Raw genomic sequence first — 23,215 nt, 5'->3', positions numbered from 1 at the left:
TATCTATCACTGATGCATATAGTTCAGCTGAACACACATGGCATTTATGGCTATACTTTTTAACAACCAAAAGCCTTAGATGTTACTAATAAGGCCAAACAAATTTAAGTCATCAATTCTTGAATTGAAAACACCACCACACTGTCAGTGCCAAAATCAGCAGACAAGAAGGCTGACCTTGGACTGGTGAGGAGCAGGAGTCATTCTGGGCATGATGTCCTCAGTGGTAGAGATGGATGGCCTGGCTGCACTACTGCTGGCTTCCCGTCTGGAACATAAACACCAGGACATCAATATCCATGCCAACCTGACATCAACATCCATGCCAACTTGACATCGATATCCACACCAACCTGACATCAATATCCATGCCAACCTGACATCAATATGCATGCCACTGTAAAACATTAACCCTTTGAGCCCTGAGTTCCTGAGCAATTTTAACCCTTCTGCCTGAGCTCCTGAGCCAAAATTTGCAAATAATTGGTATTAAACCCTTTGAGCCCTGACCACTGCTTAACCGGTGGCAGAGAAAAATGACATAATGCCCGGCCACCGGTTGAGCGGTGCGTAAACACTTGAACAGAAGTGTGCAGAGTCTCAACCTGGCCCGTCAGGACAGAAATCAGGGACAAAACCTGCGAGAAAACAACTGTACACAACGCAGCAAGTAACTGATATGCTTGATGATTTATCGGAAGTAGAGTATGACAATGATTACTCTGATAGTGAGGTGGAATTCGAATTGGGATGATTTTGCTACAGATAGTGATGTTGAAAATGAATCTGAGCATGCAGACTCAGTTGATCAAAGGAGGCTTGTCAGGTTGAGACTCTGCACGCTTCATGGTGGAAATCGATCTTTTTTATCCAAAGCACATGCACAAAACACAGTGAGGGGGCGCGGCAACGTTGGTACTGCCTTTGCTGGCATCGGAATATTACGGTTTTTCTGACTGGCTCTTCAATATAAGTCAACCAATAGCAAAACACAAGTGTTTACGCACCACTCAACCGGTGGCCAGGCATTATGCCACCCCTCCCCACCACCGGTAAAGCGGTGGTCAGGGCTCAAAGGGTTAAGAACATAATATCAATATGCATGCAATTCTGAAACATAAACAATATACCAATATGCATGCCAGTCATTATACACCAACACCTGGTCTGTGACATGAACCACACGTCATCAACATGCCGACAAAAACAGAATCTGATCAGCATAATTCTCAGCCATTCAATTCCAGAAAATTGCAGGATTTGATATTCTCACATGAAACTGATTTTAAAAGTAATTGTATAAATGTTTTAATGCTGAATCTTGTGCAGAGGCAAATCAAAGCGCCTAAACAAAACTATTCACACACGTTCACAGCTCTGATTCACAGGGATTAATAATAAAACTCAAAAATATATGTCAGTAGAAATCAAGGGAGACTGTCTTTGCGACTCCAGCTGATGATCTTGAAACAATAATCACTATGTTCAGACCAGTTAAGAGAACTGATGGGAGATGCAGACAGATGACATAATATTATGTCAGCACATTCTGGTTCACGAAGCTGGTACTCACTTTTGGGACTTGACACTTTCCAAGGCAGCATCGAACATTTCCCGTTTGGGACCATTCTTGACTGCCTGGAGTTCCCACTCAATGACCCCAGGCTCTGGACCACTGGATTGCTGGTACACGGGTGGAGCATATAATGAAATTATCATCACTGTTTTGTCTCCGTTCTCATAGCATACATTCACATGTTCAGTCCTCATACATCTGATTTTAAAAAAGTAACAATCAAACCAATCTTTGAGAACAAGAGATGTCACTTCCAACTGGCTTCTTTGGAAAATCATTTTATCATTGGACACTGCATATGCAGTACAACGATTTGGTTGTTCTTTTAAAAATTAGAAAACATCGCTTTGAAAGACAAAAGCATGCATAAACAGGCACTCATACAAATTAACATACAAGCCACATGACATCAGTGAGAGATCACAGAGTGCAAGTAAGGCAGACACAGAGAGGGAGAGAAGGTGGAGAGGGGTTAATAGAAACATGTCTGTAACAACACCAAACATTAGCAAAAATATCTTGATATTCATCTATATATGTCACTGCCTTAGCCTCTACACCCAATCTTGCTCTCTATATTTAGTATTAACTTAAGATCCACTCTGTTTCTGCCTTCCCAGATTGAAATGTAAACATTCCACAACTGACTGCAGCTCTGTCATTGGACCTTACACTTAGAACGATCTCCCTCTTTCGCTCTATGAAATCCCTGTGCTCAGTTCTTTTAAGTCTGGCCTTAAAACCTCCCACTTGCCTAAGTTGTTCTTCCATTCCCTCCCTTTTTCCGACCAAAGTTTCTCCAGCCTTCTTTCAAAATGTGTTCATAAGTTTTGTCTTTTATGTATCTGTTTCAGACTTAAGCATGCATGTGAAAGTTGTAAGCAAAAGCACAGCTGATTGGTTTCTGCAAAAGATTTAGCTATAGAATAATAATAATAATAACAATAATAAATGGACATTTATATAGCGCATTTTCCCAAGAAATATCGCTCAAAAGTGCTTTTCACTTCATCACATACACACAGAGAAACACATGCTAGAATACTCTCACACAACTGAACATTAGAATACATTTACTATTATTATCATTATTATCTTGAGCAAAATGGTGAAATTTATCTCTATATCAATACATCTATTGTTATTATCATTACCTTGTGCAGGGTGGTGACTTCATAGCCAGTGTACAGATTAAACTGCAGGTCAGACTTGCCCGAGGTGGCACACACTTCATAGAACTCTGGCTTGGAGTGCAGGGAAGAGTAGAGCAACAGCATGAAGCCCTCAGGGGGCGTGCACACTCTGTCCTGCATTCGCTCATTCTGCAGGTAGCGTAAACATGAGCCCCACACAAACGGATGGTGCACCATGGAAACGCCAGACACCCAACTGCACCAAAAGAGGAAAGCAAAAATTGAAAACATATCAATAAATGAAAAGATGGTGGTGGGTATTGGAAGAGTAAAATCTAATCATTATTCCAGCATGACAAACAAACTTGTAAAAGGGTGGGGGGTGGGTTGCTATTTCTGCACCACAAACCTGTGAATTTCACCCCACCCACCACCCTCCAATTTCAATAAAAACTCAATTGTGCGTTTTGAACAAAACTAATATCTCTGCATTAAAATGGGAAATCACATGCATGTACAAGTTTATATTTTCATGAATGATTTCGGTCTCTGGCAATTATTACTAAATGGAGATACTGAGTGATATGCTTCTGCCATCTGTGAACTAACAACATACAGTTTTAATACTTCGGGGTAAATTGTGTCCTTTTTTCCCCACCTCTTTTCATTAGAGTATTGGAAACTGATATGATATCCCAGTTAGAATACCAATGTTAATATAAAATTTTCAAGGTTCAAAGTCTAATCAACCTGCAACCCATTCTATGGCATGGTGGGTTTGACCATCAGCTTCCTACTTGGCTTTCATGTTCACAAAATAGTATAACAAAGTAACAAAAACTGCTGTCATGTTATGACCCAAACATTGGTCCTCATAATCTAAAAATACAATTTACTCCACAGCTGGTTTACGAAAGATAAAACATGCATTTTCTTTTCTCTCTTCTCTTTAACCCTGTAAGCTCTATTCTATCTCAATGATGTGACTCTTTCACTGAAGAGCATCCTCATCAGCAAGAGTCAAGGGGGTTTAGTTTATAAACAAAGACATTAAGAAAATTTTTCTTTCTTTGAAACTAAATTCTGTCATGCACCTGGCAGCGTATGTAAGATGACTGTTTATGACTATGACTATCAGAACAGCAGTGGAGCCAAGTGCTGTCCTTATTATCTGGGCTAGAATTTGATAAAAGTAGACAGTATCTTGCCAAAGTTACATCCCCATTCTCTCAGCCAAGAGGGTTTTTGGACAGCTGGCGTTGGGATGGTGCCCAAAGGCCAACTAGCCTCAAAGGCTGCCGAGACAGTGCAATCTTGCCTCCTAGTTTGAGAGTCATAGTCCTTCAAGAGACTAAGCTGTAAATTAACTCCCATTGCAGTGGGGAAACCATTGATCATACAGCTTTCACTTTGCTGATGGCCCAACAGAAACTTACATGCCAACAATGGGTAGATTGGCCACTTTGGGGTCAGATTCCAACACCAGCAGCAGTTTCCTTGTCGCATCCATGGACAGATACCTGCAGTCAATCAAAATGAAAAAATAAAACCTAAATCAAACCACAAAAAATAACACTGATTTCATTTAGTATTGTGTTATATTCTTTGCCACTTTTCATCTTTGTCACTGTGCTCATTCATACAGCAGTCAGAAATCTTTAAACATTCAGCTGGAAAAGAATGGCAGTTCAAATTCTTAACAAAAAATATTTTGAAACAAGGTTGACACATCAACAAAAAAAGGCTTTCTTGGTGCACTCTGCTGGATTTCTGAATTTTAAACAGTATAGCAATACACAAAATTTTGATTTTTCAAATATATTCTAGACTTCAATTACTGCATAAAGTGCTTAGTAAAGGAAGTATCTGTATGAAAAATACATAAACATAAGGTAAACAATATTTCTAAGAGAACAAGAAAATGTTAGGCAAAACATCCAATAGCATTTAACCACAACCGGGGCAGTGAATCCCTATCTACTGTCTAGGGATAGGTATACAGAAAGGTTGGGTCCAATCCTCTCCTTCCGTTTTAACATTCCCAGAAGAAATCAGGTACCCACTGACTCCTGGGTGGGGCAAGGAAAATCAGAATAAAGTGTCTTTCCCAACGACACAACACACTGCCAAAACTGGGCCTCAATCCAAGATCACTGGTGAATGCTGGATCAGAAGTCCAACACTCAACGATTCTGGCAGGGTACCTACAAGAAAAAGTGAAAAAGCGTAAAACAATGTTTTCAACCACATTTTGTGCTCTAAGTTCATTTGTGTGCCATAACCTACCACTCCAGCCCTGAAATGCCCTGTCTGCAGTCAGATGAATGAAAAGCAGCATGACTTTGCCCATCAGCCCCACCACTCACTCACCCCAGCTGGAGCCAACCCTGCATGCAACTCAGGCTGCAAAGACCAGCCAATTTCTTGGCACGACAACAACAACAAAAACGTGTAAAACAATGTATTCAACAGCATGTTGCGCATGAAAGTGTGTGCCTCTTTGCAATGGGCTGGACAAAAAGGAACATGACTTGATCTGACCCATCCCTCCACCACTCACTCACCCCATCTTGGGCCGACCCTGCATGTGACTAAGGCTGCGCGGGCCTGCCAGGTTCTTGGCTAGGGCGGAGGGCACAATGGGCACGGGGTTGACAGGAGTGGCCTTGAACACGTTGCCTGGGGTGACGACGTCAAACTGCAGGTGTGCGATGGCCTTGTCGGCATGCGAGTGGTAGCGCACACTGCACCAGCCCTTCACCAGCAGCAGGCTGGTCAGCTCCAGCGCCTCATGGCTGCTGCACCGTTTCTGCAGCATCTGGTGGAACAATGCGTCTTTATCAGGCTCTCACAGATGTGACCAAACTAAATTCCATACTGTTTCCAGACAGCTGAAATGTTCCATACCAAACGCAAAGCCAAACTGATGCAGCAATTTATGTTCCATACCAAACACATCCAAACTGATTCAGCAATTCACCTGCGAGACCACTTGTATCAATACTCAATTTCCAACACTTTTTGTTTGTTTGCTTTTTAACTGCATTAAGCTTTTTGTTGAATGGTACTGGTGGAATTTTTTATATTTTTTATCTGAATTCTGTAACTTTTCTAAATCCTGAATGGAACACCATAATCATATTTCCAAGACTCTTCCAGATCTGGAAATAGTTCTCTTATTTTTCAAAGACATTTCTGGACTTCTGTGACTCTGTATGAAACTTGCTTTATTGTCCAGTTAAAAAAATGTCTGTGTTCACTGAAAACGTAATTTTTGTAGCCAAAAAATAAAAAAATTAAAAAACAAATAAATAAATAAATAAAGTACTTCCAACTTGAAAAAAACAACATCACAATTCATGAGAAGAAATTAAGTTGTTTTATCAATTCTATAAAAAGAAAAGAAATTGTAAGCATTAATATTCTTTTTTTTTTTCTTTTTTTTTAATCAGCTTGGGAGAGGAGGGGGACATTGGAAGGATGGAGGAGAGAAAAATAGACAAAAAAAAAGAAAAAAGAAAAAAGAAACATGAAATAAAGGTTGGGGAGAGAGAGAAAGACAGAGAGATTGAGAAAGAGATCCATTTGCCTTCTAATTTCTTATCAACTCCATCAAAACAAACAGGCAGAGATTTTGCACATTTTCAAAAATCTTGAAATTCTCATTCATGGATATGTGCATGTGTGCACACACACACACACACACACACACTTTTTATCTCTCTCTCTTATATGCATATATGCAATCTAGAAAAAAAAATCTAGAAAAACTGTTTCAACTGAGATAAAAGTAGGATCCACGGTGTTGTTTAATGCCCTCCATACCTTGACTGCCTCCACATAATCTTCCTTGGACCCCCCTTGCCGCTCCTGATCATTGTTGCTGGAAATCTGCAAAACATACATATATACACTGTTAGTAGTTACCGAAATCCAAATCTGAATGACCATTTAGGTTCTACCCCCAATTTTTTTAATGCTTTAAAAAGGTAACTGTTGATTATTGTTGCTAAAATGTCACACAGAGAAAATGTGTTATATATATATATATATATATATCTAGAAGTGATTTCTTAGTTATGAATGCACACAGGCTGAAAGCCACAGAGAGCAAATGTACCTGTACAGGAATCAGCACATCATCCTGAAGCAGTGAAGCATTCACATCAGTTGTCCGAGTATCCAGTCTGTCAATTTTGAAGGACACTCCATCAGCATCTGAAACCATGAAACATGTACTTCACATCACAATAGTCATCAAAAAATGAATGTTCCTCTATCAGGAATGTGAGCATTGAAATCGTTTGGAGACAAGTGTACACAAGGCACAAAATCATAGCATAACTGTAAAAAATCTAACTACTTTCTAGGAGAATGTTGATCTGGGCAAGTCATTCAAAAGCCCGGCAGTGATTTTATCATTTCAAGTTATCCCTGTGAGTCTTTAAAGCTGGATATTGTTGTTGGTATTCATCATAAAAAAATAATAACAATAAAAAATCAACAACATTGAGCATGTGTGTGCATCCCTGTGTATCCGTGTCTGCATGCATCGATTGATATCTAATAGACCTTGTTCGTTAGAAGAAAAAAAATTAGAGTAATTTGCCCTTGATTAAGTCGGAAAGAGGATTCATGGGAAGTCTCTAAAAGTGAAAGTTGCGAGTTCGTCGACTGTACTTGTGTAAATGCTTCACAATGGCTCTGGGGAAAATGGGAGGAAAGAAGTACTGTGTGTGCTGTTCGACTTCAAAGGAAAAAAGGTGACATCGCAACAAATACCAGCCACGAACCGATTACAAAGAGCGTGGCAAGCTCAGAATCACTTCATGAACTGAAAAGGACTGCACCCTCAGTGGTGATGATATTCCTTCACTTTTTACAAACAAGGTCTTCAAGACAAGCATGGTATGTGACATTTTGAATCGAATATTCATTTTTTATGTTTCAAAATATATTTGTTTCAATTCAACAGCCAAGCATAAGAATGGTTTAGGTCTGATTTCTCAAAGAGGGATAATTATACTGTCTTCATTTCTCACACACTTATTTGCCTAATGTTTTAATCCAAAAGCACAATTTAACCTTTAAAACGGAGAATTACAGTACACCAGCTGGCCGGTCTTTTTCAGCTTCCAGTCACCAATGTTGTATCATTTAACTGGATTTTTTTTTTGTGTGTGTGTTTGTTTGTTTTTTGGTCACATGCTTAGCTGTGATATTTATCAGCACAGATATATGTATCTCTGACACATAGTATAAAACTGACTAGTGCACCCCTGAAACAAACACTACAAAGAATTTCCACTGTACAACATTTGTCAGCACATATTTCTTTCAAGTGGAAATGCTTGCATATTTTCAGAAAGTGCTGAAACAATGATACTGAGACAGTGACATCCTTGCTACTGCGATAGGCAATGTGAATGTTTACACACTCACGCGCGCGCGTGCACACACACACAGATAGATAGATAGATAGATAGATAGATAAAGCATGGTTATTGTTGCAAATTTAAACAACTCACTGGCTTGAGATTCTGCACATGCATAATGCAGTGAATAGATCTGACACATTTTGGGGGTTGTATGGAGTTTGACAAAGTGTGTAACTAAAACAAATGTCATAACATTCAAGCTATGATTATATATTCTTTTCCTTTTTTTGTCACAGCTGTCAGATGTGCAAGTCCAAGAAGACACCACTGCTACTTCTGCATCAGCAGTGGAAACCAATGCTGCTGACAGTAAATTGAGTAATTTTACAAACTTTAACAAATTTGGAAGTGAAAATATGTAATGATCTGACAGCTTTGCTTCCCCCATTACACCAATCTGACACTGATGACACAGTGAAAGATGACTTATTAGAGCCTTAAAGACTGTTTTGTCATAAAATTTAGACTGAAGGGGGGCTACAGTAGTGGTTGTCATCTGTGTATGAAGATTTTTTTTTAAGCTTTCTTCTTGGGAATTGTGGAGTTTGAATGCTCCTGATATTTTTTTCATACTGATGTGAACAAATATTGCAACTGTTTATATTTATCCGATATAATGATTTATATGCATTTTTTTTTTTATACATCACTTGTATACAAGAGATAATTTGATTTCAACAGCCAAAGCTTATACCCACTGCTTGCTAATGATATTGATCATATGGTGCATTTAAATAACATACACACACACACACACACATGCACAACATCCTAAAACTAAATGGTGCTCACATCATAAATAACTCAAATTGTTTAGACAATTGTTCATTGTTTAGCATTTAGGTATGAATGAGTGATACAAAAAAATAAAAGAAAATATCTAATCAAAGTGATTTTCTTCGAGTCTGCGTTGGACTCAGACCTGTTTACACTGCATTTTGTAAACAGTCCAAATTTGATAGTACAGATTTGACAACAAGCAATAAACAAATGATATATATATATATATATATATATATATATAAAAAAAAAAAAAAACACAGGAAATAAAAGATGGAGGTGGGGCATGCAAATGTAAATAAATGCAAATATTTACACTAAGAATTTACAGCACTACTAGTTTCTAAAAAATGGCATCAAAGAGAAAACTGGTATGTATGTGTTAATCCTTTGGCCATTTGTTAGATACAATGAACTTACAGGTTTCCACAAAAGAAATACATATTCTAACCTGGTGAATGTACAGACATATCCATTTTGGGTAAACAGGCCAGCTGATTGTACCAGACTGGTGTGTCTGAATGTCTGGGAGTCTTGAGAAGACTTATCAATGCATGTCACTTATAATGATGAATGAGTACTGTATGCACACATGCATGCATGCTACACCATAAGATGAAATCATTCTTTACTTGCAGTTAATCATCAATGCAACTGTGATGAAACACACATGAATCAGTTTTGATGATTATTATAGTTATCTATGCACAGCTGCACCACTCTTCTCCCCACAATTTCATGCTAAACTGCAGCACTCATTTCCCCACAGATTTCCATGCTCAACTCCAACACCCTCCTCCCCACAATATGTATTAAAGCTACTCCAATAAAAAAATTTTTTAAAAATAAATAAAGAAAAAAAGTCATGTGATAGAAAAGCCAGAAAAAGATCAAATTCATTGGAACAGCAATGGCCATTTTCTCAAGTCGCACGCGCGCGCGCACGCACACACACACACACACACACTCACTCATACTATGTAGCAACAATATGAAATGCTAGAATGTATATTAATTCTGAATGAATGGGTCACACACATGAGCAATGTTTTTTTTCTTCAGTTCAGTTGTTAAAAATCTGCGGGAAGTTTATGTCACTGTGACAGCAGAAATGTCTCTGTGACAGCAGAAACTGACTTGACTTCGCCTTCTTGTTTCTGGTTCCGCGACAATTGAAAATCTTTGCACGACGAACAAGTTCAACTTTCGCACTACTTATCAGTTGTCTGTTCTTTTTTAAAATACTTTTTCGGTTCTGTAACTTTCATGGATTCAAGTGCACTTTCAGTTTCAGCGGACAGAATCGCCATGTTGCCTTGTCTGGACGTCCCTAGGTGAAGTGGCTGAACTTTTCACTGACTTCCGGTTTCCTAACGAACAAGGTCTATACATAAATTTCAAATGAAGTGAACATTCCCAAAAAGAAAGCAAATATTAAAACTTGATACTTATTTTTCAAGAGCATTGTATATCTTACTACAGGCAGATTTTTATACAATAAATGCTGATCAAATAAATCTAAAACACCACACACACACACACACCTACTGTACATGCCATGCAGAAGTAAAATAATGCACATGCTAGACATCGAACACAAACATTCATGCATAATAATAATAATGTACATTTACATAGTGCCCTTTATGTCTTAGACCTCAGGGGAAAATATTACAAGTTACATATAACATTCATGACCACTCTTTTCTCAAAAACCCCTCTCCCACTCACACTCTCCCTTTCCCACTCTACATATATCCAAAGTGAGCTGACATGGGTGGTGCTGGAGAACAAGGAAGCTGAGAGTACTTATAGATAGGTTTTTAAAAGATTGAGTTTCAGTGATGCGCAAAAAGCAGAAACAGAATCAGACACATGGATATGATGAGGAAGGTTGTTACAGATGTGAGGAGCAGCAAAGAAGAAAGAACGTTCACCATAGGTTCTTGTATTGACATGAGGAAGTTTCAAAAGGTAAAAGGTAACAGTCAGAGGAAGAGCGGAGATTTCTTGTGGGAGTGTAAACACTGATAAGGTCAGAAAGATATGTAGATCCTGCGGAGTGGAAAGCAGAATAGCAGAGACATGCAACTTTGTATTTAATTCTCGCTTCAATGGGGAGCCAATGTAGAGTGCGGAGGTGAGGAGAAATGTGATCAGTACGTGTGACTCTGAGAGTCAGACGGGCAGCATTGTTTTGAAGTTTTTGAATTCGCTGAAGAATATTATGTGGACAGTCTATGAGAAGAGAATTACAGCAGTCAATTCATGACAGCACAAAAACAGACATAAGAGTTTAAGTAGTTTCAACAGAAAGGTACTGACGGATAGAGCTGATGCGACAAAGTTCACAACTGACTGTGCGTATCAGATTTACTACCTGGGCATGCATGCTGCGGTTTGAGTCAAGAATGACTCCAAGGTTTCTTGCTGATTTTGAAAACTGAACTGTGGCATCACCAACCACAACAGAGGCAGGAAAAGTAGTAGATGTGGACATTCTTGCAGAGGAAATAATCATAGCTTCAGTTATGTCATCATTCAACTTTAGTTTGTTGAATGCCATCCAGGATTTAACATCAAGAATACAATCCTGCATTGACAGAATCAGATTGTGTACTTGGTTTGGTTCTGCAGACTTTTGTAGCTGAGTATCATAAGCAAAAGAGTGGTGAAGAACAGAATGGCCAGAAATGACATCAGAAAGAGGAGCATACACACACACCACACAGACATGCGACATACCCTTATCCACAGACAGGGACCCCACCAGAACCTTGCTGGCAGCCCCGTCACTGTCCACCTGTTTGTGGATCAACCACAGCAGTTTTTCCCAAAGCAAGAGCTGAGGTTTGCTGAAACAGTTGCACAGAGAAAACTGATCATCTGCAAGAAAGCCGGAATCACATGCACATCCAAATCAAAACAGTTATCTTCAACCTAACCCAAACCTCTTTGTACATATGTAAGTTTAAACCAAACACTAGCCTAAACTTTTTTGGATATGTAATTTCTTTTAGGACATTTTCTTGAACTCACCAAAACACCTTTTGCAAGTCAAATCATTTCCTTATGCTAGCCAAAGTATTTCAAAGTTAATTTGAAGCAGGTTAAAACCTCACTTCGTTAAAAGCAATGCACTGAGAATGAGAGAAGTGAAGAAAAAAAGAGGGTAAAGAACACAGGCAGAGAAAGGTGGAAATACTCAATACAGAATGAACCACAGAAACCGTGTGGCTATCAAACTACAGAGCAGGTATCACATAACATGATGATTCACACAAAACCTACTGGTGCCAGGTATTCCTTTCAGAAGGACCACAACATACTAAACACAAAGTAGTATGCAAATGACAGAATTCTTCCAGCTAATAATAAGAAATGACAAAAGTTTTCAGTGACACTGGTGTAAAGTTCACAGCAGACTACCTGTCACTTTTATTGTTCTGATATAATCATATCAGTTTATCACCCTGGATGAAACATGGACAAGCAAGTGCACATGTGTAAATTTACTCAAAAGGGTAGAAGACAGAATGAAAAATCATGCTTACAAACCAACATGAAATTGATAATGGCTAAACAGAGAAAAGACAAAACCTTCACGATTCCTGCCTAACAATTACGAAATTGAAAACACAGAGGGTGGGGGTGAGGTTGTTATTAGTACTCACTACTCGAGACACTGTGTAAAAACAATGAAATACATACTGCATAATTTTTATTGCAATTTTACACAAAATATTTGGTGCTGGAAAAAGAAGAAAAAATTATAACAAAAAACACCACCACAATAACTAAGGTCACAAAGATAATTTGGGGTGAATAAAAAGAGCAACAAAACATGAGTAAAATAAAAACAACAGTGAAAACAGCTGTACCAGTTCTGTGTGATGTGGAGAAACACAGGAGAGCCTGTGCTGGTGCCATCCCACAGCACACAGGTACTTTTGGGGAACTGCAACAACTCCTGGGGCCTGGAACAGCCACACAATCACATCATTTCACAGAAAACAAAATAGCATACAGTACATTCCAGCAATGGCCATTTTTCATCACAAGAAGTAAATAATATTCACTTAACTTTTCTTGGGCTTGAAGGTTGCAGCTTCCATGCAACCTCATCAATTTATGCTGTTGTGTTGTATTTTAATTTATTCGAGCAGTGTTTAGGGTTGTATTTTGATGTTGCCAATGCAAATTAAACTGACATGGATTGCTATCTTGTTTAGCACTAGGGTTGTAGACCCACAGAGTATTATCATGTTGCCAAAGCAAACTGACATGAAATGAATAGTTATCTTGTTTCGCACTTGGGCTGTAAATATGCAGAGTATTTTGATGTTGCCAAAGCAAACTGACATGGATTGTTATCTTGTATAGCACTTGGGCTGTAAACATGCAGGGTATTTTGATGTTTCCAGAGCAAGTAAACTGACATGGTATGCTCTCCTTTTTAGTGTTTAGCACGCACATTTTGATCTTCTAGTTCTATGTGTATGCATTGCACAAAGGGTTTCAGACACCAGCAAGTCTCCATGTCATATACCGACCTGTGACAGCTCAAAAGTCTGACACCTTCTATTTATCCACCAGTCAATTTCTCTGATTTGAACCTGGAGCTTAATGAACAAACATTTTAGACACCAGCCAACTGGCAACCAAACTCATTAATGCTCTTTTAATAAAATGATGTCAAGACACAGTTTGCAACTTCATTACAATACATTCCAAACAACTGTTTTTTTCTGTGTTTATCATTGGGGCATGTCATGACTGTGAGAGGGATGATGCTTTTCATGATCATTTACTCCACCAAATATTTCAAAAGTTATTTCATTCTCCCCATGCATTGCAGAGGACTAGACTCAAACATCTTTCGAAAATCTGTGCACTGCTGTCTAACCTAAACTGCTGCAAACGATGTATGCTTTCTCCCTACTCCTATCATATTATTTGATATATCACATACAATAGTATGCACACACCACACACAAACACACACTCACACAAACTCAAGACAACAGCAAGCACAATGGAGCACAACACCAACACCTGCCTAGCAAACCTTCCAAACAGAATAAGCCAGCAAACGTTTCTTGGTGAAAACTGCACATTCAATTCATCTACAGTTGGAAAATTTATTGAATAGTTGGTTGGCAAATTTATCAAAGTATCAGCTACAATATAGCACCTGTAACCAGAATGTGTCCTTTCATCCCCACTCCCACCTCCTTTCTCATCTTGCTATCACATCCACCATTCCCTCCACCATATTTCAGTCTTGTTACTCTTGAAATGCACAGTGATACAGCTGACAACAGTATCAGTATCATTAAACAGTGGTCAGTCAATCAGGAGCGTAGCCTGTGGCTGCATAGTAACTGCGGAGCAGAGTGAAGTGGTCAACTAAAGCCTTGTCTTATCAGATATCAAATATATATTTGGTAAAACTGTTTCAACATAGTGCTATCACTACTACAAATTAGTAATTCACTATATAATAATATTTGTATATATATAGAACCATTACTATTACATATTAGTAACTCACTATATGTTTTCCTCATGCATAAAAACTGTAATAAACAAAACAGACCAGGCAAGTAAATGTTCTCAATTTCATATATTCATAGCAAAAACATAACAGTACTGGTATATATATATATATAACTATTATAAGTATATGACCATATGCATCTTTGACAATGTAAAATTTGTTTACCAGTAATATTGTTTATTCTTTTCCCAAACTGTTAATCTCAGTTATGCTAATCATTAATATTATGTCCACAAATCACTGATAAAACCAGTCATGAGAAAAGTACAGACAACCCTAGTTACATAGTTCATGTGCATTTAATGTTTAACTGATATGTATGCAAACACATATGATGCACCCATGCCTCTGTGTATGTGTGTGTTCATGTGTGTGTGTGTGTGTGTGTGTGTGTGTGTATGCGTGCGTGCATACATGTGATGTGTGCGTGCATGTGGTGTGGTGTGATGCATGCATACGTCTCAATTTGTAATAATAAAAGAACACTTCGACAGTTCAAGATATTAATCTACAGTGGTGAAACCATCCAGCCATTGAATTCTGGATCTTCTTGCAAAATAATGCTATTTGTAAACTGAATTGCACTGTAGTGAATAAATGCTGTTCTACCACATGCCATAAACATAATAAAAGTTCCATCTGAATATCTGACATCCATAGCAAAAAGGGAGTCGGTGGAGGGGAGGGAAACGGTTTGCAATAATATTGATTAAGTCAAGTATCAGCACATAACGTTTGATAAACATGAAATAATCTTAAGTCTAAAAATCAAAATAAAATCAGACACTGAAAGAATCAGACAGACAAACAGGAAAACCCTCAGAAACAAATCTGAAAATCAATGTAACCACATAGTACTGAACCGAAAAAAACAGTAACCAAAAAAAACAGTACCCTCCAAACTTACAAGTGTGAACAATCTGAGAGATTCCGACCCCCCCTTCCTTGACAGGGCCACATGTTGGGAACACACACTTAACACAGCCACACACTATACACACACTGTCGCCAACCCTAGGCACTCATTGTTGCCCCATTCCAAAGTAACACACGGTCCACCACCACTGCCTAATCTGATTACACTGCATTCAGGCAGGCACCGATAATGCTCACCTACTCACACTCCAATCTGGAGTTCAAACAGAAGTGATTTTCTTTCCTACTGCTGGGCTGAAATCACTTGGCAGTGGCATGCACAAATACAAGTATGCCTTTCCACAGTGACAGTGTCTCTTCAGGGTAACCCCAATGTCAATGATGCATTTTAAAGAATGTCACTGTACCGAACTTTTTGGCACCAGCTTTTTTCCCCCTGCTACTGGTTCTACTTTGTTGTCATGCTAATTTGTTTTGTTTTGTTTTTTGTTTTATATACATCATTACATGTGTTACTTTTACTAACATCAGCAACAACTTTTCCAGCATTGAAAAAGAAACCATTCAAAACTTTCTTTTTCCTTATTGAATTATTCAAAGAATCAAAAACAAATATCTTATCTAGTGAGAAACTGCCTCTTCCAAAAGAAAGGACGAAAAGTTTAGAATAGAATAGAATGTCTTTATTACCTAGTGAACTGGGGTCACAAGGTGTATTGGGGAGGGGTGGGGGGGAGTACATAACAAGGTACGAACATAAACTGAAAATCATACACTAACACAGATACAGTAGAAATAAGGATACATGTATACAAGTGCATATCAATACAAAAACTTGTGCATACTAACACATGCATGCACTGCACACACACAAACTCTCTCTCTCTCTCTCTCTCTCACACACACACACACGTTTGAACAGAAGCCACATATCACATGTGGATGGGGCTGATGACTTATCTTCAGGTACAGAGGTAGATGGTTGTTGATTGCACAATTCTATTTATCATGCTGGATTTGTTCGAGAGTCACGGCATTGACTGCTTTGGGGGAAAAGCTATTGGCAAAGCGACTGGTTTTCGTCCTTATACTTCTGTACCGTCGACCCGAGAGCAGCATCTCGAAAATCCCAAAAGCTGGATGTGATTCATCCTGGCGGATTGATCTTGCTTTTTTAAGTAGCTGCTTATATGTCTTCTACAAGTCCTAGAGAAGGTAGATCAGCCCCAATAATCTTGGTGGCAGTTATTACGATTCTGTTAAGTGCTGCAACTTCTGCCTTGGAAATGTTTGCGTACCAAACAGTAACAGCGAGGGTTAGCACACTTTAAATGATTGATCGGTAGAAATCAATCATGATTTCTTTTTTTAATTCCAAGCTTTTTGAGGCACTGAAAAAAAAGTACAGGTGCTGTTGTGCTTTCTTAACAATTTTTTCCGTATTTTTCTCCCATTTCAAATCATTGGAAATGATCAGTCTGAGAAATTTAAATTCGCTGATGATCTCTACTTGCTTGTCTTTTATGACAAGTGGTAAGGGGTCAGATCTGAGATTAATTCTTTTGTTTTTGATACGTTGAGTTCTAAGTTGTTTTGATCACACCAGCTGACAAGTTCCAGTACTACTTCTCTATATTTTGACTCATCACAGTTCATAATCAGCACTTCTAGAGTAGTATGGTCAGCAAAATTGAGCATGGTGTTACATTCATTTTGAGTTACAGTCATGTGTGAATAGTGAGTACAACAGTCGGGATAGAACACATCCCTGTGGGGTGCCTGTGTTGAGAATACATGTGGAGGAGGTGAGGTCACCAACTTTAACAACTTGTGGTCTGCATCTTAGAATATTCAGGATCCATGCACAAATGGACCTGGAGGCAGCACAGAGAGAGTTAGAACTCTTTTTAATTTTTTTTTTTTAATTAAAAAAAAACACAAAAAAACATGCATGCATAAAACACACAAACATGAGCAAAAAGTGAAAAACACTTTTTTAATCATATGAATAAGTTAAGGGTTTACTTTAACAGGTCACTAAATCAATATATATCTTTGTTGCATTTTTTGTCCTCTCTACATACACACAAAACCAACACGTGTGCTTACATGTGTCTGAGAGAGAGAGAGAGAAAGAGTGTGTGTATGTGTGTGTATGTGTTACATGTGAGTGTGTGTGTTGTGTCTGTCTGTCTGTCTGTGTGAGATCAATTTCATGAATATTCCAACAGACATGGAGTCAACAACACATTTAAACATGTCCTGTCACACAAAGAAGAGACTGACACCGAGAAATACACAAAAGACAAGACTGGAGGAGTAATGGAGATTATAGATAAACACTAGGACTGAAGGAGTGAGAGAAAGGCAGGAGATTCAATGAGAGAGACAATGATTGAATGAACATGTGGGAGCACAGTCTCAGATATAAATAAAATATTGCTGATATTTTCTCCGTGTGTGATTCCCAGCTCCACAACTCTACTGTTCCCCAGATTTTCCAACTCCTGCCTGTAGTTTGAAAAACTGGATTGAGGATGTGACCGAGTGGATAAGTGGAACAAGCTGAAGAAAATCTGATAAATGAAGAAAAAAACTGAGCTGTCATTGGTATCAAATCAAAGACAAACCTGGTCACCTATACCTCTTAAGTCCAACTTTGGCTGCAACAAACCTTCCTCCTAGTCTGTGAGAAACCTTGGCATCTACACAGATGAAACTGTTTATGGATGCACATGTCAGACACTTGTGTCACACTCTGTTCTGTCAGCTATGTAGATTAGGCAAAATTAGCTCTTTCCTTTTCACTGCTGCTGCCAACAAGCTAATTCTTTCATACTATCTACATGAAACTACTGCAACTCTCTTTCCAGCTGGTCTCCCTGATAAACTAAAAAAACATAAACTTCAATGCACTCAGAATTATGCAGCCCGACTCATACTCTGTAAACCCAGGCATGAGAGTGCAACATCACTGCTCAGAACACTTAACTGGCTTCCTGTTCAAGCAAGAATTCTATACAAAGTAGCCTGTCTCTGTTTCAGTTTCAGTGTCTCTATGACAAATATATGCCACCATATCTTTCAGATCTTCTCCATCTATAACATTCTTCTTGGTCGCTGCGCTCATTTCACATTTCTCTGCTGACAGTTTCACAGTACAGTTCTTACTTGAGACCTTTGGCAAAAAAATTGTTCTGTTTACACAATTAATTGACTGAGTATAATCATATTTCATCTTCTGCATGCAAGTCGATGCAAAGACATGACTGAGGCACTGACAAGTTTGGCATACATGTTGACATTGGAGACAGTAAAATCTTTCCAAGGGATTTCACAGGTTTTTAATCACAAATTAAAACTTTTTTAAATTTTTTTATAATAAAACTTAAAACATCAAAGGCCAAAACAAATTCAGGTGGCAGATTTGCTTATTGAACTTTATCACTGACAGAAATGAAGCATAATTATTAGTTTCAGTGATACAGAATTCTAACATTAACTTTCACAATACTGGGTCAGTTTTTAAAGGCTTTTAAGGACTTCAAAAATGCATGAATTTTTTCTTACAAATTGTTAAAAACTTCACAAACCCTGTCTCCCTACCTACTAACCACAGATCGAATCTAAGTCACAGACGGTGAGACCATCAGTGTAGAAGTCCAGTGATCTCATCACTCAATTATCACTCCCATCAATGTATCCACCCAAATAAGTCAAGGTAATCGAAAGAAAAACACTTACTCAGCGCCTTGAGATGATTCATAGTAATCACTGAACTGGGCTGAACGAAGGTACTCAGGAACATTTCGAAGTCGAACTGGCACCGCCATTGGCAACAGTGCCTGAAATAACAAAACGCATGGAATTTAATATTCATCATATTCTGAAAAGGTGAGAAAATGAGATGTTCAGATAGACAGTGACACACACAGAAAGAGAGAGATGGGAAGAAAAATGGAAGAAGAGAATCCATCCATGTCACTGTGTCTGATTAATAAATAATAAACACAAATAATTAAAGAAGACTGCTTCAACTCCTTTCCAACTGACCATAAATGTTCATAATGCAGTCATCAGGTAGCTGGGTTTGTACATGTGTGTGTCTACATACGCATAAGTGTGACCTGGTCAGGTTTCATTTTAACTGTCATCAGAACCCTAAAAGTAAAGGTGAAACTTTAAGTGTAACAGACAACAACAACAAAAAGAACAAGAAAAAAAAGTTAAAGCATGTGTGTGTGTGTGTGTGTGTGTGTGTGTGTGTGTGTGTGAGTGTGAGTGTGTGTGTGTGTGTGTGAAGTAAGTTTTAACATAAAATTATGTTACTGAGCTGAACACTAGATTTGCTGCATATGGTGTAGGTGGCAGAGGATTTTTTTTTTCTGTAGGGCCTGTGTGCTGCAATTTTCCTGTCACTCAAGGTAGCTCTGATTGTCTCAGTACATACTGCAAATGTATCATTGAATGTATTGCATATTTCTCGTCTGTATATGCTGTATGCTAGCGTCAGCCACTGTGCATGCGAGTTTCAGTTTTCAGTTTCACTTTCTCAAAGAGGTGTCACTGCGTTCAGACAATTCCATATACGCTACACCACATCTGCTAAACAGATGTCTCACAGCAACGTAACCCATCACACTTGTCAGACCTCAAGTGCAAGCTTATATATTTGTGTACCCATCAGAGTGGATTTCTTTTTACATAATTTTGCCAGAGGACAACATTTTTGTTGCCATGGGTTCTTTTTCAATGAGCCAAGTGCGTGCTGCAAACTGGACCTCGATTTATTGTCTCATCTGAAATACTAGATGCTCAGTTTGATTTTCCAGTCAAACTTGGGAGAAAGGGCGAGTGTATGTGAACATGCTAATATGCATGTGTGCATAAAGCATGCATGTATGCGACTATGCATATATGTGTGGGTGGGTGTCTATACATATATATGTATATTGTATGTGTGCATGCAAGTGTAATTTTGTCTGAATTTCACTGTGTATGGGGAGGGTGTGGGTGGTAGGGGCTAAGGGAATGTGAGCGAGCTTGGGTGCATTCTGATTTGCACTGAGCAAGTTGGAGGGAGTGTGACAGAGATAATTCTATCATATTCAGTCTTTTTCTTTTATGAATCATAAAATTCTACATATATATATATAAAAGAGAAAAAGGGTGCTGTGCTAATCTACTGTAGATCTACTGAATGGTAAATTAACTATTTCAAATAGATAATCATGACCTGTATATAAAAAAAGGGTCAAAACATGAACCAGGAAACTACAGACCAGTGAGCTGGACTTGTATGTAAGATCTTGGACTTGGGAGTCTTTTATCAGGGATGCTATAGTATCACATATGACAACAATCTGTATGCAGACTGTCAACATGGTTTTAGACAGAGAAGATCATGTACAACACAGCTCGTAGAAACAACTGAAGATCTAGCAAAAATGATAGATATGGCTAAACCTATAGACATAATTTATTTAGACTTTAAGAAAGCATTTGACTTTATACCACATCAAAGACTTTTATCAAAATTAGCTTCATATGGTATTACTGGAAGCATAGCTGCATACTGAACTGGACAAAAAATTTCTTGTCAGAAAGAACACAGGTAGTTAGAATAGGAGAAAAAATGTCAACAAATGAAAATGTTGTTAGTGGTATACCACAAGGTAGCATATTTGACCCTGTGCTTTTTACAATATACATAAATGACCTCCCTGAAAGTAGAGAAAGCAAATGCAAAATATTTGCAGATGATACACTTTACGACAATGCACAAAATAATATGAGTTACTACACTACAAAAGGACTTATATAAGTTACAGGACTGGACTGATAGATGGAATCTATATTTTAATTATCAAAGTGTAAAGTAATGCACATAGGAGAAAAAAAAATCCAGAAAACAAATACCAAATGATAACAGAAGCCACCACACAGGACACTGAGAAATGTCAAAGTGAGGAAGACCATGGCATAACTTTCGATAATAAACTATCATTTGACATACATATACAGAATATAATAAATAAAGCCAACCAGATGTTAGGAAGTATTATGAGAACATTTACCTATTTAGATAGATATATTTCTTAAACTGTATAAATCATTGGTTAGATCACAAGTATAATATGGCAATATTGTGTGGCACCCATACCTCAAGAGACAATCTATAGCTATAGAAAGGGTACAAAGAAGAGCAACAAAGTTATTAAAAGAATGCAAATCTATGATTTATCAACAGACTTATGTACTTAAATATGCATTCATTAAAGGGTAGATGGCTAAGATGGAATTTAATAGAAACACACAAAATGTTAAATTGCTATAATGAAGTCAATGTGAATAATATCTTTAGAATGTCAGATTATGAGAGTACAAGAAATTCAATGATGAAAATTTGTAAAGAGCACTGTAATACTAACCTAGGAAAAATTCATTGCAAAACTAAACTTTCTCAAAATACTAATGTGTTTAAAAATCTCCTTGACATGAACATCAATTTAAAAGAAAAAAAATTTATTGACTCTGACGAGTGATTTACAGTACATGTAAAAGAAAACATATATGTATCCCAAAAATAAAAGGAGATGGATATTGAAGGGGGCATAAAAAAGGCCGTGAGGCCTAGGAGTCAAATGCCAGTCCCTACTACTACTACTACTACTACATGATGTTTCACATCTATCATGCCAGTGTATGACTACTATTAGTACTACTGTATTATTTGTATTGGTATTTTTTTCTGTAAGAATAGTGAAAAATTAATTTTGATCATAGCCACAGAGTAGTCAACACACAGATACACAAAAGTGGCACACTGGCACACATACCGACTACCTTACCAACACTGCTCATGATTACACACACACACACACACACACACAATGACATCAAAAATACGAAATTAATACCTAAACACATATTAAGCACGGCTTTAAAAAAAAAAAATAACCAAGACCATCGGAAATTAGGTCACATGTAGCGGCGTTAGCAACACGCAGGAAGTGACATCTTTTACAACAGCCAACAGCATTACAAAAGTTTCGTTTCTCAAAACTTGCGTCAAAACGAAATAACACTAGCTGATCGATCAAAAACTGCTGAGATCTCAAGTAACAAATTAAAGAAGAGTGATCGCCAGCTTAAAACTGATCCCCGTTTCGCCCTGTTCAGACCACGACACGCCCCTGCATGTTTTGATTCGTCCCCGCGAACAAACAAATAAGTTTTTAACATTTTATCACACAAGTGAATCGAAATATACAAACTTTACACACAGTATAAACTCGTTATGAAGTTTTCCTTGGAAATGTGTTAAATTCCAGCGAAAGCTTCTGATACAAAGGTGAAAATGTGATTTTTGTTAACAATTCAGTGCCGGCCATGGTTGCATGGCCGAAACAAACGCATGACGATGCGACAAGTGGGAGAATGTAACCAACTCATTTCTCCCTGAACTATCATGAACATAACTAATTTGTACTCGTACCCACTTGTCTCGAGATGTACAAATATACACAAACAATAACGACCTAGCACGACAGAACCTTTCCACGTAATTTCACGCTCACCTGACTGACGGAAAAGCAACATTGGCGCCTGAGCAGTCAAATCGCGTTTACTTTGAATTGCGCATGTGCAGGAAGCTTTTTCAGTTTTTAAAACAAAAGATTCACGAAGGCTGCCCTTGCCACAGTAGGCATAAGTAACCGTTATGTGCGCTACAACGATGCACGATCAACTGATCATATGAGAAATGTTTTCACTACTGTAAAAACAATCGCACTGTATGTTATTGTGATTTAAACTTCGCCTTAAAAATGTGCAAACGAGTTAAATATAC

The 23,215-nt window shown here is 38.0% G+C and overlaps 1 protein-coding gene across 1 annotated transcript in view; it reads right to left on the bottom strand.

Moving 5' to 3' along the window:
- LOC143295414 (uncharacterized) overlaps positions 1-22,989 on the bottom strand; it is a 32,269-nt gene extending 9,280 nt beyond the window's left edge. Inside the window, exons 1-11 of the mRNA XM_076607101.1 lie at positions 22,944-22,989; positions 19,108-19,208; positions 12,809-12,904; positions 11,673-11,782; positions 6,830-6,927; positions 6,535-6,600; positions 5,274-5,527; positions 4,146-4,229; positions 2,731-2,965; positions 1,574-1,683; positions 178-268 (exon numbers count right to left, since the gene is read on the bottom strand). Of these exons, the coding sequence (XP_076463216.1) occupies positions 178-268; positions 1,574-1,683; positions 2,731-2,965; positions 4,146-4,229; positions 5,274-5,527; positions 6,535-6,600; positions 6,830-6,927; positions 11,673-11,782; positions 12,809-12,904; positions 19,108-19,196 (1,233 nt within the window). The 5' untranslated portion in view covers positions 19,197-19,208; positions 22,944-22,989. The remainder of the gene's footprint in view (positions 1-177; positions 269-1,573; positions 1,684-2,730; positions 2,966-4,145; positions 4,230-5,273; positions 5,528-6,534; positions 6,601-6,829; positions 6,928-11,672; positions 11,783-12,808; positions 12,905-19,107; positions 19,209-22,943) is intronic.
- Between the last annotated feature and the right edge of the window lie 226 nt (positions 22,990-23,215).

The sequence above is a fragment of the Babylonia areolata genome, chromosome 20, assembly GCF_041734735.1.
Source record: "Babylonia areolata isolate BAREFJ2019XMU chromosome 20, ASM4173473v1, whole genome shotgun sequence".
Lineage (NCBI taxonomy): Eukaryota > Metazoa > Mollusca > Gastropoda > Neogastropoda > Buccinidae > Babylonia > Babylonia areolata.
This window is presented reverse-complemented; position numbering and strand designations above follow the sequence as displayed.